Genomic DNA, 16811 nt, shown 5'->3' on the forward strand with positions numbered 1-16811 from the left:
AAGTTACAGTGTGGGACGATAAACAACTAACACTTTTTTTCTAGGACATACACTCAAATCTGAGTACAAATACCTCTTATGGGCATCTATTGTTCTTACACAACAAATTTAGTTTATGATGATCCTTTCTAAAAATGGGGGAAAATTTTATGAAGGGAAGCTTACAATTGGTATACCAAGCTCATGAACCTCAAAACAGTGAGATTTTGAATGGCTTCTCAGCATTTTTCAGACATGCATATGTATCATGTTCAGCTGATGTACATATCCTACTAAGCAACTTCCACAAAAAAACAGCCTAAGATCAAGCATTTGAGACAATGAAACTCTTTCTGACTCTATCCAGTACTGCAGAATCTGCTGTAGGAAACCAAGATCATGGTAAGCAGAAAAGCTACAAAAAACCAGCAATGTATCACACCAAACAGACTCTGCTATAGGCAGTACTGATGCCTGATGGGTTTTTTGATCTTTTTCCATTATACTTTTACACTCTTTTTATATATCCTTTTACCCTTCCCCATTCCTGTACTTTTTACTCCCTGTATCTCAACTTTACATGTTTATAACCCTTGTACACTTGCCCTGCTCAAAATTCTTTGGAGAAGACGAAACATCCCCACAATCTCAAGAACATGAAGCACCAACCTTGAACAGAGCCCCATCACTAAGATGTTTTTGTAAACTAAGTGTAACCTTTTTGGGGAGAGGTAATTTCAATAAGGGGGCAATTACTTCATTTGTTAGACTTCTCATTGGAGACTTTTAGATAAGTATGCTAATCTAGGGGGTCCATAAATTGTATACGGGGGATATCGTCGGGGCTTCAGTCATTGTGGTGCACCTGGAATCCTATTAAACCAAGGTAATACCCTTTTCCTATACTGTGTGTCTGTGTCTCAAATTTTTATCAGCATTTAAGGCATCAGTTCCAGATTTATGTTTTTGCTTCCCAAGCAAGCAAAAAACTTCACCACCACACACAGAACTGTAACCTCACTATGGTGAATGTGAACCCCACATTCTAACACTGAACAAAAGGGGCTGATCATTTGCAAAATTCCCAGACTCAGAAAAAAAATTTTAATGCTCTACTCTACTCTGGATTCTGCCTATATTAGCTCTCCCTATCTTACCAGATGCAACATCTGAAGAACACTTTGGAATTCATGTTCTTCACCTGTTTAGTATCTATGACACCTGGCATATGTAAAGAATTTTAATCTGCGCTTCTGAAAATATCATTGCTCACAAATTATCAGACAGGACAAATAAAATACAGTGAATATTAAAAAAAGAAACAACAAACCACAAACCAAACAAAACCCCAACATCACACAAACTGAAACACAAAAAAACAAACCAAGAGGATAATATACAGTGAAGGTATTTTATAATGAAGGTAATTTCACTATATATCCACCAAATATCAGTTTTAATTTTTTCAACATATTAAGGTTTTCCTAAAGCCCAAAAACCCCTCATGTTCATGGAAAAAGAAGACATAGTAGCAGTTCTAATGCAATAAATAATTTTTTGCTCAGTTTTTCATTTAGCATTTATGTCTTGCCAGGGCAAAATATAGCAGTGAAAACCACTGAACATTTCCACAGAGGAAATGGACAAAATCAAGAATCCTCTAGAAGATGGGGCGTATTTGTTCTGTATGAGTTCTCAAGAGAAAGCTACCCCATACTAGTGAGGAATTTCAAACGTGAAGTTTTTCCCTCACAGCAGTTTATCACAACAAATCACCAAAGAATGTGAGGAGAAAATAGTCTCTTGCAGGCTCAGTATCAATAGCCTATAAAATTCCTTCCAGAACCTCTCACAGAAGCCATCAATCACAAAAATTCAAGTTTTAGAGAAAGACCCATTCTCCCAAATCTCACTGGAGCACTCCATAAGCTAATCACTCTTAATTTCTTGTTCTTTCCCATCTGCATTCATATGTAGATAAAGCTGCCTGATGGAACACAAAACAAGGGTGAAGTTCCCCAAATTTCAGTTTGTGAAGCCATCTCCTTAACTGCTATGCATGTCCCCAGTGTATTTCCCCATTTGCACCTCTGCTCCGATTTCAGATTTTTAACCCCTCTAACAGCAAAAGGAAGAAGAGCAAACAGGAGGGATAATTTGTTATCCTGCACACAGTGGAAAATTCCTCAATGACAGTGAGTGCCATCACCAATAATACCCTCTGCTTCAAGTTCAAATTCCAGCTCTCCTACAGGTCCTGCGCATAACTACTATGAAAGTTATTCCTGCAGTTTTCTGTGAATTAATTGTTACATTCATCTCAGTTTTATCACAAAACTACTGGGCATTTTAAGAAACACATTCATTAGCAATTGAAATGTGTTCACATTTTGATAGATTTAATTTTCAAGCTGCAGATTGAATTTCAGATTGGAAGGCATAACACAGCCTATTCTTCTGACATCTGCACCAAAACAACAAAATCAGAGCTGCTGAAGTGCATGAAAAATCACTTAGTGGTAGAAACAAATACCAAAAACCACCCTCAGGTGTTTTTCTTGATGCTTAGTTTCCTTATTCTGATTTTTTAGCTTTGCAGCAGCTTGGAAAAACAACAGAGACCATTGCTTCTTCTAGCAGGATCCATCTTTATTACACACACTTCAGTATTTATATGTTTCTTCTGTGGGAAAGTTTAGGGAAAGTTTTGGGAAAGCCCAGCAGGAGAGACAAAACAGCCTACACCAAACCAAGAACCAAGTAGAGCAGACATTTCTGCCCTTATCAGTCATTCACCCAAGCACAATTCCCACCCAGCATTCTGGGTAGTAAGAAGGGCATCACACACAGGTGTTCATGGCTAGGCTCACTCCTTTTGTATGTGCTTTCCCAGGAGAACAGAGCTGCTTATCAAGGTGAGGATGACTGCAGCTTCTACACTGAGCTCTTGAGATGGCTGCAGCAGGCCGCTGCTTCTACAGCAATTAATAAATAAAGTTTCCTTAATAATACCCATTAAGCCATTTATCATTATAGATACATTAATATGCAACGAAGTTGTACTGAAGTCCACTTAGCTTGGCTGCCTACTTGGCTGTGCACATGACACAACATGAACTAAAATATGATTAAAGAAGAAATACAGTCTCTACAGATGGCATGCCCTGCATCTGGTTTAGGGAAGAGGGCAAAGTGTCCTATTATCCCAAACTTATAGGTCAAAACTGCTGTAAGCTGTCGGCAATTGGCATAGAGAAACATACCACTGTTACATTTATGATTAGAAGTCTGACAATGAAAGTGCATTCTTGATTCAGCTCCAATTCTCCAATACAAAGTGCAATTTTAAAAAAGCCTTAACAGGAGGAAGAGGCAATTACATGATTGAAAACTTAGTATTTCGGGCAGTGCAATCAACTCTGGCAATTGTAGTAATGCAGTAATGACTATAAACTGTGCAAAACACACCAGTATGTATTAACTGTTTGCTAAGAATTTAACCACCACTCTATCAAAATGGAAAATGAAATTGTGAGAGGGGAAGGAACAAGAAGTACTCTCAAGCAAAACAACCACTCAAAAACAGAGGTGGGAGCTGTAGATAAGGGAACAGCTTCAGCTATTTCTATGGATGGTGAGAGTGCCTCACCATGACATCTGCCATCAGACATGATCACACATTATTTATTATGTGTGGGCTTATCAATGTAGATTAAGGCACAGAAGTATCTTCAAAATAAAAGTATGTGTAAATAACCTATCAGTTAATGTTTATATACATAGTAAGATATGATATCTGTCAAACATGCACAGATTCTCTTTGTTAATAAAGACACAATGGGAACACTTCTAATCAGGATATTAATTTCTGTAATTAACATTTAAACAGACCCCCCACTTAAAGTTTTATATTTCTTCTGAATAAAATAATTTATTCAATTCTCCAATTTTAAGCATACAGGTAAGGGATTAAATACAACCACTATGACATGTCTTTTCAAAATTAAGTTATAAAGTTTAATTAATTACCTCCTCTTTCTCATGTAGCATTATATGTGCTTTCAGACTCGCTACTCTGGAGAATTTCTTGTTGCACACAGGACACGTAGGATCCTCGCCATTGTGAGTGCATTTGTGAAGTGTCAAGTTGAATTCAACATTAAATGACATCGGACACTGGTCACACCGGTGAGGCTGTTTGTTAAAATCACAAAAATAAAGACAAAATTCAGTCTTCCCATAAGCTACATATCCCTTGAATGACACATGTAACCATACAAATCAACATGTTAAACATCAAAAACAAGATCAATTCAAGTACTGACACAGGATAATCATGCTTAATAATACCAGTGTTAATTACTTTTTCTTCTTCGCATCTCACTACAGAAAATACACAGACAACATTACATGAGCACAAAGGGAAAGAAAGCAGGGGAGCTAAGGAAACCAGAGACTTAAAACTGAGACTGTCTGAGAAGAGTCAAGTTGGTAGGAGAGAAGAATAAGCAAGAGACAGAAATATATTTTCCTACTTTAACTGTGATCATGATTCACCCAGAGGGTGGTTGGGCAGCAGAACAGACTCCCCAGGGAAGTGGCCACAGCACCAGGCCTGACAGATTTCAAGGAGCATTTGGACAATGCTCTCAGGCACATGGTGTGATTTTGGGTTGTCCTGACCTTTCAACTCAGCATATTCTGTGATTCCATGAAATCTCTTTAAGTAAAATTAATAGTCAAAACAGCAAAACATTGAGTTTATACTAGGACTGACTGCTCTTCACATGGTATCTGCACAATCAGTTTTCACTCTTTAAGAGCACCTTCACTTTTAGATAAAAAGTCTCTTACATAAGTGTGCAATAGCATGGGTTTAATTTTATCAACTTTGCAACACTGAAACTTCTGGAAGTCATTCTCTGTATACACGAATTATCTCCAAGTGCTACATTTTGTAAAATTTAATCTGTGTCATGGATTAAATTAAAAAATAATAAAATTATTTTCCTATCACATGTAAGTAGTTTTAGCTTGGCGAAGTAGAAAGCAAGGGAAATAAATGCTTCATATTACAGATGCTACTTGTATCAAAAGCTTAACTTAAAAAGCGAGTCCAGTCTTAATCACATATTTATATTCTTCTCATTTTTCCCCAATTTGATTTGTAAGCAGCTGAAGTGATGACATTAATCTACTGATCAATACATACATACTAAATTAGTTTACTAGCAGGTCCTGTTAATAAATATAAGCATTATTTTCTTTTTATTGCTAATGTGTAGAATCACTTTAAAAACTCATACATTTTCTCATCTACCTGGATATTTTATATATCCGAGTAAATGCCTAACATTAAAAATTACTGATCTGGAAACAACAATCCAGTTAAAGGGCATCAAAGTACAGTCCTATCTCAAAGGAAACACAAAAAAACATGAAAGAGAAACACCACAAAACTCTGAGGTCCCCAAGTGGGAAATTTAGTGGTGACTGAAAAGAAATAGGAAAGATGTCCTGTGTTAGCTTCACCTCACAGTATATGAAAATATCAATACACACTGCTCATATCTACTACAACTCATACCTTGTCATTTTGCTCATGATCCCTCATATGGCGCTGGAACTGGGTCTCTCTTGGAAAAGACAGCAAACAAATCTCACACTTATGGAAGTTGGGTACTTGATAGGGAAAATTACCGTTCTCTGTATTTGGTGTCAGAACATCATCTACAAAAAAAGCAACAAACATTTGTATGAAGTCACATTTTATCTACTTATAATTTATTGTAAAAGCCAGAATCATTTGATGCAGAAATTATTCCAGTTCCTCTAATATTTGATTTATCCAACATTCTAACTTCAAGGGATCTTGAAGATCTCAGGCATTACTGCTTCCACTGACACAGGATGAACTGAATATGTCCACACCTCAAACTGCCAGTCACTAAAGACATAAATAATCACCTTTTCCCAGTTATTTGAAATAAATTCCTTCTGTGCTTCATAAACACCCATCAAGTATCCAACAAAATGAAACATTGCAAAAAACACTAGGTATGAGTAAGATACTGCCAGGGGTTGCTTTTAATATTATTACATCACATGTATCTAAAAAAGTTTTTTAAAATTAGATAGTCAGCAGTTCTGACTACACAGGTTTTCTGTTCTCCCTCCTTTCTCTTTTTCTCTCTCTCTCTCTCTCTCCTTCCTTAAGAAAAATTTAGACATCTTTTCTTTCTTCAACTTCTGGCACTATAAAACCTTCATTAAAACCTATTTTAAAACCTGCAGAGTTGTAATACCAACATCAATGTTTCAAACAGTTGAGAGAGATGCAATAAACTGCAAGTCTAAGTGTGTACACAGTAATTCAACAGAAAGAGATATATTTTTCTTTAAACAGATCCAGTCTAAGCCCATACAGTTTTCATTTGAACTCCTACATTCATACAACTTTTGACATACAAGTTGCAAGCTTCTATAACCTCCTGCTCAAATGAGTGAAGTCAATCCTATAAATGCTTTATGATATAAGGAAAATATCAATCCACGGATGTTAAACACATTTTTCATTTGAGGAGATGTGGTATTACTAAGGAAGTTATCTTTATCAAGAAAAACTTTAAGAAAAGCAACTGGCAGGAGGGGTTGGCTTGTGCTGCAGGTTAGAGTCACTAAAGAGAAAAAATACATAGAATTCAGTTTCAAACACTGCCACAACTGAAACTGCATCAACAACAGAACACAAAATAAAGGGAACATTGATTCTACTATCTAGACATGAAAGGCCTGATGTTTCTCCTTAAGTCAGTTCCCCATGTATGTAAGAACTAGGCATAGGAAGTAACAACAACACAAGTAGAAGTTTACACTTCCTCAGAGGAAATTGAAGATTACAATTAATATAGTATTTCCACTCCACCGCACCCACTTCAAAGTCCTCTCTCATTCACCACACCATTTACAAGGAAAAAAAAATCAGTACCTTATGTCCTGATAATTTTATTTTTCCTGCTAAAATTCTCATAAACAAACTTTAAAATCTTGTGGTTGAAGAAGCTGTAGGAAACATTTCAGCACAATATATTCTGGGCAAGAAATCACAAGTAAAAACAATGTCCTAGGGACTTATACTTCCCATTTCTGGATTAAGTCACCCAATTAAGTTTTGTTTTGCAAGGTTTAGTTATCAAGTATGTCTCTGTAACAGAATGATGCAAAGATCACTAATCTTTATCATATGTAAACTTACACTTATTGCATCCCTCAATAGACTGTAAATTCATAGCATGTAGACACTATCAATAACAACCCTGAAACGGTCACATTTCTTCATAAGCTGAAAACCACAGATTTAATTACAAGACACAATCCTTCAGGCCTCCTTGTGATAAATATGCCTGAGGAGAATAAAGGACACAAAATCAGTTTCTGTAAATAATGGCATCACAAGAGAAGTGAAAGAAAAATCTATTCCAATACTTGGGCTATATGAAAATGTAATGCATGAGGTATTCCTTTCCCCTGGAAAAAGGAGTAATTGTTCAACCCCATGAAGGCCTGACCTCCCATTTTAAATTGACAACTGAAAAATTATCCAATCCATGACTTTAGAAAGTCTTTTAAACCTTCTCATTGAACCAAAGAGATTATTATCTTTAAACATTCCCTCTTGATGATCAAAGGCACTGGACAGTATGCAAAAACAATGTCTAAGCAATTGAAGTAGCAAAAGTGTAGCACTGACATCGAAGTTGCTTACTTCTCTACACTTTGAAACAAAAACCCAACACGCTCACTGGTTTCTGAATAATATTGCCAAGTGGCATTGGGCTTGGGTCAATAATATTTCCATGTAATTTTTTATTAAAATATGTATCCCATCTGCGTTGACTGTAATACTGCTTAATCTACAGACTGAATTTTCTTCTGCAATTCAAAAGGGAGTTAAATTACAGAATGAAAAAGTAAGTATCTTGTAATATTTCAACAGAATTTTATTACTGTAATTCTATGAAATCAGACCACCTGACGCAGTACCTGAGAGTATTTCAGCTTTTCTGTAAAAAGACAGAAATGATCACCACTAAAATAAACAGAGAGAGGAAACAAATGCATCTTAAAGTGTTTAACAGAAAATAACAGAAAAATAGGCTGAACCTCAAAAAATGAGGATTTGAACGTATCACATCCCATGTCACAGCATCAGGAAGTTCTCAAGACCCGTTCCTGGATGATCATAAACCCTGAGCTGCCTCCAAGCTGTTCCACCTTCCCAATGGCACTCAGATCCCATGGAAGAAGAAACAGAAGGCACACATATACAAAATGGACTGCTTACATCAGTAACATTTTAAGCATTACTCTTTCAAAGAAAATCTTTGTAACTCTTTCCAAAGCCAAATCTTACAGGGTTTTTTGGTCCTATCTTTAATATTGCTAAAAAGTAAGGGAAAGACATTGGGGAATCAGGAATGGACCCTCGAATCACCAACTGGACTGTTAAGTCCAGCTTGACATGGCAGATTACTCTTAGTGCAGAAATCCTCAAGCACAAGGCACAGCAGATCAACTTAGGTTAGATTCCAGAAGTCTTTAAAGGCTCAACTATTGGGAAGTCTGGTCTAGGTAGTTACAGCCAATATGTCCACAAAAACAGTCCAGTCTGGATATGAAAGAATTCTGAATGTTCAACTGCCTCACTTTTACTCAAAGGGCAGGCTTGGTGTCTAATACAGGTTTAAACTAAAACAAAACTCATTTATTCATTAACCCTAGGTCTGAAGAATCCTATGGGAGACATGAGACTATAACGTCTGTTTTCATTCGTATCGTCACTAAAACCGTCTGGTTCTCTATCACCTACCAAATACTGGCTATTTCAGAGATTTGCACAACTGCCTCTTATTAAAGATGTAGAAAGTGACCTTATATCTTACTCTTCTACTAGCAAGGAGAGTATTCAGAAAAATAACCCTCCTGAAATCAAACAACTAGGGAACAGCAAAGACTAAGCTGTTACATTGTGCTTAGAATTCGAAGGACAGTAAAAAAAGGAAAGATGCTGTCAATTAAAAAAGTAACAAGCAAGTGAGCCATACTTTGACTTTCAGGCAGGTGTCACAGCCTCATGAAGTATGACTCAGATTTGCTTTCATTTCAATGAAAAAATGAAATAACCATTTGACAGAATGTGTTTATTAGAAGAATTAGTATCCCAAGGAAAACTTTATTTACACTGATAGCTCTTTCATAACAAGCCAGAGTAATAACCTCCACTACTGTATTTCAGCTAAATCACAGATAAAATTATCTTTCTCTATATCAGAGGAAAAAAATGCTTTTGACCCGTCAGCTTGGATCATCAAACAAGCCAAACACTGCAAAATACTGAACCGATCTTAAAGGCCAATACTTCTGAATATCAAAAAAACATGCAGATGAAAGCTAGTTAACTAAGTTGGCAATGGGATATGAACCCTGTACTTTTAAAGGCACTGAGAAATTTGTCACTTAAAAAAAATTTAACTACTCTAAACGTTCCCTGTGTATATCCCAGTGAAAAAAAAAAAACTGACATAGCTGACACAGCATTTGATGGACACAATTCATCATTTATCATATTAGCACGCATTTCATAAATAGCCAATATGATGTTTATGCTCTCAGAAAAATACAAGTATTAGATATACACAAATTAAGCAATGTATTGCTTGCCAGGTATCCTCTGGCAGATGAAAACACAAGTCTGCTGTTTGTTAATGAATTAATGCCATTCAGAATGCTATTCATGCCAACAACACAGAATAAAAAGTTTGATGTTTTAGTTCAAAAAGACATTAACTGATTAAACACATAACATCAACATAATCACAGGAAAAACTGGCATGCTCTTACTAGAGAGAAGCTTCTTACTGACATCCATAAACACAGAGAGAGAAAAACACAAAGTGACTATCAGAGTAACAAACCTCCTGAAAAACAAGTGATTCTTTCAGGGCTGCACACTACAACAAATGATAAACCTTGCTGAACAGAAGTAAAGTTTCAAACATTTGTATTTATTAGTATTAACTGCATAGAAACCGTGCAGAAGCTACTGTCACTTTCTATATTTTTTTCAATTTGCATGTTAGTCTAGCTGCAACATAAATCAACCTTATTCCTTCACAGCTTGGGAGAGACAGTCAAGTATCAATACAATTAACCTAAACAGGGAGCACTTAGATCATTATGCACTATCAAACATATTTTTATCAACATGCACCATCAAACCTATTTTTGTCTGTATTCTTACAGTTTGTCCAAAGTGCCCAAAACCAGCAGAATCAGATATGCAAAGTACTTATCAATGGTAACAAACTTGCAGTTTAAAGATGGTCTCACTTGAATACTCTTAATGTTACAACCTGTAATTTCTTTCCTGAATTTATTGTCCCTCACAGAAAAGCACAAGCACTTAGGCTGAAGTCAGCTGTGATACAGCCTTCACCAACACTTGACCTCAGGAGTTGAGTCAGCAAGCAGGTGCTCTTTGCTACAAGCTACTGATGACAACTCAATGTGGAAGGAGGAAGACAGAATTAGAGCACTCCCTGCCATTCCCTCCTTATGTAAGCAGCCCTGTGCCTCATGGCAGCCCACAGCCCTCTCTGCAAGGCGCAGATGGACTCATTCAGCTGTGAATGCAGCACAGCCTTATTAGATCTCTAATAACCTCCTCGAATCCGACTGAGAGGACACTGCAAATAAAACACTCAAGCTTGTGAAATTCATGGATGAAAACTTGTCACTGAAGTTAAATGGCAGCTGGCAAGCCTAGGGACAAAAGGGTCTGACCCTATCAAAACCGATTTACTAATTTATGAGTGGAAAGAAAGTGGTAGGACAAGAGAACAAAACAGGGATGGCAATACTGACATTTGCTCATACTACACTTGAACTCATAGAACACAAATGATAATGAATCACTAAAACATTTTGCTTAGTTCTGCAATCACGAAAGAATCAGGTTAGTTTAAATCTAGCTCAGCACTCAAACAAAACCAGTAGGCATTCCTCCTGACTTCTAAAGGGAAGACCAGGGGATTCAACTCTCAGTCCACATATTGAGCCAAAATCCAGAAATCAGTCAAGATTCGCTCATATGAGACAAGGGGTTTTTATTATGCTTTGGTCAACACTTGATCAGGAGTGTAAAATAGTACTAGTACAGACATTTAACTTCCAGGAACACACTGCTGGGATGGACATACATGGGCCAGTCACTCAGCATGTGCCAACACTAGTTGCATGCCTTTCAGAAGCAAAGATGAGTCCAGAGAGTGTACAGCCACACTGATGCACTGCTGCTGCAGAGAAGCCTGACAGGACACAGAATTAACAGCTCCATCATAGCCAGTTAGATGCCGAATGGTTGCACAGGGTCTGGCTGGGATAGAGTTAACTTCTCTCCTATCAGGCCATATGGTGCTGTGTTTCAAATTTGTGGCTAAAACAATGCTGCTAACATCACTGCTTAGCTATTGCTGAACAGTGCTGCACAGCATGAAGGCCCTCTCTGTTTCTCACTTTGCCTCCACAGTGGGTAGGCTGAGGGTAGGAGAAAGGTTGGAGCTAACACAAAGGAATTTTCCAAGCCATAAACCATCATGCTCAGCAATATAAACTTGGGGGTAGACCTTCCACGGTAGTGTTCTTTGCTCACAGACTGAGCACCAGACTGCACCTCTGTGCAAATTTACCTTTGCATCACTGGGCTGGGCTTTTTTGTTGGTTCGCAATTTGGATGGTTTGGGTTTTGGTTTTTTTTTGTTTGTTTGGGGTTTTTTGTTTTCTTTTTTTTTTTTGTTTTATGGGGTTTTTTTTCTCTCCCCCCTTATTTCTTACACTGCCTTCATCTTAATCTAGAAGCATTTTCTTGCTCTTGATATTCCCATCCTTTCTCTCACACTACTGCAGGAGAAAGTGAGCATGTGGTTGGAGGGTGCTTAATTGCTGGCAAAGGTCAACCTACCACACAGGCACACCATCCACATCATCCTAACCTACACAGGCAACTGAAAATTGGCATTTCCTTAACCGTCATCGATAGCGTCATTCGACATTCAGATAAATATTGCTATATTTATTGCTAAATACTCCAAAACAGGGGTTACACTTTTTTTGGCAGCTGCATATGAATATACCAAGCTACCATTTTTCAGCTGTTTGCTTTCATATGATTTGGATTTCTCATGATGGAAACCCTGACCTTTACCAGTGCACAGCCACTACACTGTTAACAGGAACTTCTGAATGAACTAAATAATCTACTACATGATCTTCCCTCTTCCAGAGAGTGAACATGATCCAACTATAGCAATAAAACTCAAAAGAGGGACATGAAAGGTCTCAAATAGAAATTTTAATTATATTTGGAAGTACTTAATGCACGGGAATAAATGAGGTATGAAGGCATGAGCACAAGTGCAACAGGAAATACAATTTCTGCAACTGGCTGAAAGCTGTGGACAGGGGACAGAACAAGGGCTGAAGCTCTCACACAGACAGAACAAAAGTTATTCAACTGCATATATTACTTGTGAAAAGGCATGAACATTATTTCAAGTACAGTGTGGAACTAATGTGGAATTAAAGCATGCTAGCATAATCTAAGTTTATCACCCAACATGCCACTCATACATAAATGCAGATTTTTTTACTGCAGAACAGTGAGATGACCAAACAATAGTATCACACTTAAAAGCCTAAATACTAACTTTTCTATGGAAAAGTTTGAGCAGTTGTTCCTCCTGTATGTTTTCAAAAGGAATTACCTACACCTATTGTATTTCAGAGATTTAGTGCACACCACACAAGCAGTACCACAACCTCTTCATTCTTGCCTGCATGACATCATTCACCTATTCTTCTCTTGTCTCTCAGAGGTCATCACATAAAACCTTAATGCAACCCTAAAATAATCTACATAACAAAAATTGGGTAAAACTTAACTTCTGAGTACAAGTTTCATTTTTCTTCAGGAATACAAAATTGGAACGTAAAGCCTCTAAACTGACTTTCCCCTAATTCAATGTACTCACTCTCTAAATGCTGCTAGAAGACTGACAGGCAGCAAACAAAATATAGCCAGCTCTGCAGAGGCAGATTAAAGCTATGTCATCTCTGTGTTTCTTAGCTTTGTCCATTTAATATTTATCACTCTAAGTATATGAATTCTGTTACAATTCAGGCCCTCTGAAGACATGAAATACTCAACTTTTAACTGCACTCATAAAGGAATTCAGTTCAAACTTGGTTAACAGTAGCCCTCAGGTTTAATAATGGACATACACTCTAGACTTTAAAACTGCTTCAGTACACCCTGAAATATTTCATTTTGCTGTTCAAAGCATTCTTCTGCTCTTTGAAAATGATCAGATAGCAAAAGTCAAAACTGCTCATTTATGTTGCTGCTACTCAGTGACAAACATCACAGGTAAAAACAGAAAGGGCCTCTCTATGGAAGGAAACTTGCAACTCCCTTGTGTAACCAAAGCCTGTGCTCAGTCACCCTCACAGTGAAGAAGTGTTTCCCTATGCTCAGACAGAATCTATCGTGTTTCAGTTTATACACAGAGATAAATTTAAACAGTTCAACAGAGCTAAAAAAAAAACCAAAAAACCCCTGCAAGATGGTTTTGGGAAAACACTACAATGCCAAAAAATAAAAAAGATCCTTTAGAATACCAGCTGTTGAGGTCAAGATCCTATTTTGACTATTGCTGCCTAGAGTTCATCTTTTTTATCCAACATATTTACTTTTCCTAGAACAAAGAACTTGTTGTAGTCTTTGACATGTATGGTGGTCAAAGAAGTCAAAGGAAGCTACATAAAACATTACTCTGATTCACCTCCATTTTCTCCCAAAGCTGTATTACCATGAACATACAGACTGTACAACTACAGAGAGCATGAAAGACATCAGCAGAGCAGCACTGTAGGAATTCCAAGAACCGCATAAAAAAAGAACCTAAACCCATGCAATTTCCTAAGTAAAAGACATGAAATTAATTTTTGTAAACACCCCTTTTCTAAATAAAATTCCTTCTGGTATAAGTGAAACCTATGAAATGCACAACCAGTTTTCAAAGACTGTCTCTGAACAGGACAAACAGCCAAATGCCCTGAGAACATAAATTTCCCAGATTCAAGCTGTCCTGTTCAGCCAGAGCTTCCTCATTCATGACCTTTTTTTGTCACAGAGAAGTGCAGAAAAAAAGTCATGCTTGCCAACACTGACTTTGCTGCTTTTCCAAACTGCTGAAATCTCAAGCACCAAGACCACTAGAATCCACAAAACTTGCCTATTGGGGCAGTCCTTGCAGTTGTCTCTGAATCCCTGTGATAGCCCCAGTGTAATTCTCAACTGCTGTCTGCATTCAAACCACCTCCAAGAAACAATTTCATTCATAAAGTAGCAAATTTCTTTTTAAGGAAATAAATATGTGAAAAGTTCAGAATGTGATGAAACTCACAGTAAGTCTTGTCAGCCATACACACTCTTACCAGAGAAACAGCCTAAGATCAAGGTCCAGCTACAAGCAAAATGAATACAGCTACTAGGCTGCTTTTACTGGACAGCTTGTCTGTATTCTGACCCTATTCTCATTCACACATTATGCCTTTACTACAGGAGTTCACACACGTGTGACACATGTACACCCCTTCAAAAACTACTAGAGAACTAAGTATATCTTTAAGCAGACTTTTAGTTTAAACAAATTTAAAAAACAAACAAAAAAACCCCATAAACCAAAAAACCTCTACCTCCAAAGCTGGCAACAGCAAAAATTCTTCAGGACCTTCTTTATAGTCTTATTACATAGTGACCAAAAGCTGAAATCAATGGCCACAACAGAACTAACAACAAAAAAATGCCCAACCACTTCTGGTAGGAGCTCGTGGCCCATGTGGCTTTCTATATTGTAGAAAACATCTTGCTCAACTTCCAACCCTCACGTAACAGTACAGCTTTTTCTTTGCCTGTCAGCACCGTTCAATTCTACAGAAAAGTATTCCACAGAAGGCTCACCTACACACTCCCCTTGCAGAGCCAGGGCTCATCTGCAAGCACTGAGAAAACCGAATATTCTAAATATATACTGAAAATACTAATTAGATCACTTTTCATGACTGAAATAGGCATGATATTCAAATGCTTTATGAAATATCTCTCCATTTTATCTGTTAAAAATACATATTCCAAATAAACACCTACTGCTAAATGCTTGTGCTGAAGAAGTCACTTATGAGCGTTTCAGGTCTACCTAAACCACAGCATTTTCTGTTTGTGGGCCTTATTCCAATATTGCTCACAGAACCACAGTAACATCAGCAGGAATGAACTACACAAAAGAGCCATAAAACTCACCAGCTACCAACTGTTGTCAAAAAAAAAAAACACCAAAAAAACCCCAGCCCATCAAATCAATCCTACCCTGAAGTACTCTGCAAATATCAACATAATCAAAAATTTTAAAATTTAAGTGTGAGACTAATACATGCTGGGAGAGAAAACCAGTTTTGTTTGGCTCTTTTTATGCATATATTCACAAGGAAAACTATTACAAAGGTGTTTTTAAATGAAAACAACAACAACAAACTAAAAAATAACGTCCCCCTTGCAAATCAGAGAGATGGACGAGTTGAACCTCGTTTTCCATTAGTTTATCATCCTTTATTTGAAGCTCTCGTTAATTTGGCCGGAGGAAGGAGGGCAGGGAGAGGAGCAGCGGAAGGAGCCGGAGCCTTCCCGTCCTGCCCGCCGCAAGGCGGCCCGGGCTCTTCCTGCGGCCCTCCCGCCGGCCCGGCGCCGGGCGCTGCACCGCGGCAGACGGAGGAGGAGGCCCAGCCCCGAGAAGCCCTCCTCCGCCGGCCATCACGGCCGCGGCCGCCGCTGCGCCGGCGGGAGGCTGCGGGGAGGCGGCGAGGCCAGCCCGGCACCCTCGGCCGCTGCCCGCCCGGTATCATTCCGCAGGGCCGGGCCCGGCTCCCTCCGCTCTGCTCTCCTCCCCTCCGCCCTCTCGCCTGTACCCTCGCACAATAGACCCGGCCTTCCTCCCCCATATCCGGGGACTATATGCGGAGCCCGCGGAGGCTTCTCGCCTCCCACCCCCGGGCGCGCATCGCGCCCGCCCGGCCGCGCTCGTTACCTGCCTCGGCGCCGGCCTCGCCACTCTCCCCGCCGGGCTCGGGGGGCCGCCCCCTCGGCATGGCCGCCCCCAGCCCGGCCCGCCCGCCCCCCCGGCGCACGCACACACACCACACACACACACACACTCTTGGCAACGGCGGCGGGGGCACGGAGGGGCGGGGACGAGCGGGCGGGCCCGGCCCTACACACGGGCTGCGGGGGGCGGGCGCCGGCGCTCCCCGAGGGGACGGGCAGGGGGGCGAGGGGGCAGCGGCGAACTCACGGCAGGGCCGGGCGGGCGGGCGGGGGGCACACGGCGGGTGAGGGGCGGCGGCGGCCCCCGGTGCGCATGCGCCGGCCGGTGGCGGTGGGGGGGAGGTCGGTACATCCGGGTGCGGCAGCGGGCGGGGCCCGCGGGGCGCCTGCAGGAGCGGGCCCGGCGCCGGGAAAGGTGTCCGAATGGGGCCGATCGGGCTTTGGCACAGCGCATCCGCCTGCCTGCGGCTCCCACCTGGGCGCGTACCTGCGTCCCCTGCCGTAGCTGACTCGCCTTGGCAGCGGGGTTTGACTAGATGGTCTCCAGAGGTCCCTTCCAACACTAACAATTCTGTGATTCTGTGAGGAGAGGCTCAGAGCCTGAAAGTTAGCAGTA

General features: G+C 39.7%; 1 protein-coding gene across 6 annotated transcripts in view; it reads right to left on the minus strand.

Moving 5' to 3' along the window:
* Positions 1-16400, minus strand: part of ZNF236 (zinc finger protein 236) — a 71709-nt gene extending 55309 nt beyond the window's left edge. For 3 of the 6 annotated variants that reach the window (XM_085052410.1, XM_085052408.1, XM_085052407.1), the window contains exons 1-3: positions 16179-16396; positions 5567-5709; positions 4009-4173 (exon numbers count right to left, since the gene is read on the minus strand). In XM_085052410.1, the coding sequence (XP_084908536.1) occupies positions 4009-4173; positions 5567-5709; positions 16179-16239 (369 nt within the window). In that variant the 5' untranslated portion in view covers positions 16240-16396. Of the gene's footprint in view, positions 1-4008; positions 4174-5566; positions 5710-16178 lie in introns of all 6 variants that reach the window. The other 3 variants (XR_014850047.1, XM_085052411.1, XM_085052409.1) reach the window with 2 other exon arrangements.
* Positions 16401-16811: the final 411 nt, after the last annotated feature.

Source organism: Lichenostomus cassidix, chromosome 2 (assembly GCF_008360975.1).
Source record: "Lichenostomus cassidix isolate B80296 chromosome 2, HeHo_3.0, whole genome shotgun sequence".
Classification (NCBI taxonomy): Eukaryota; Metazoa; Chordata; class Aves; order Passeriformes; family Meliphagidae; genus Lichenostomus; species Lichenostomus cassidix.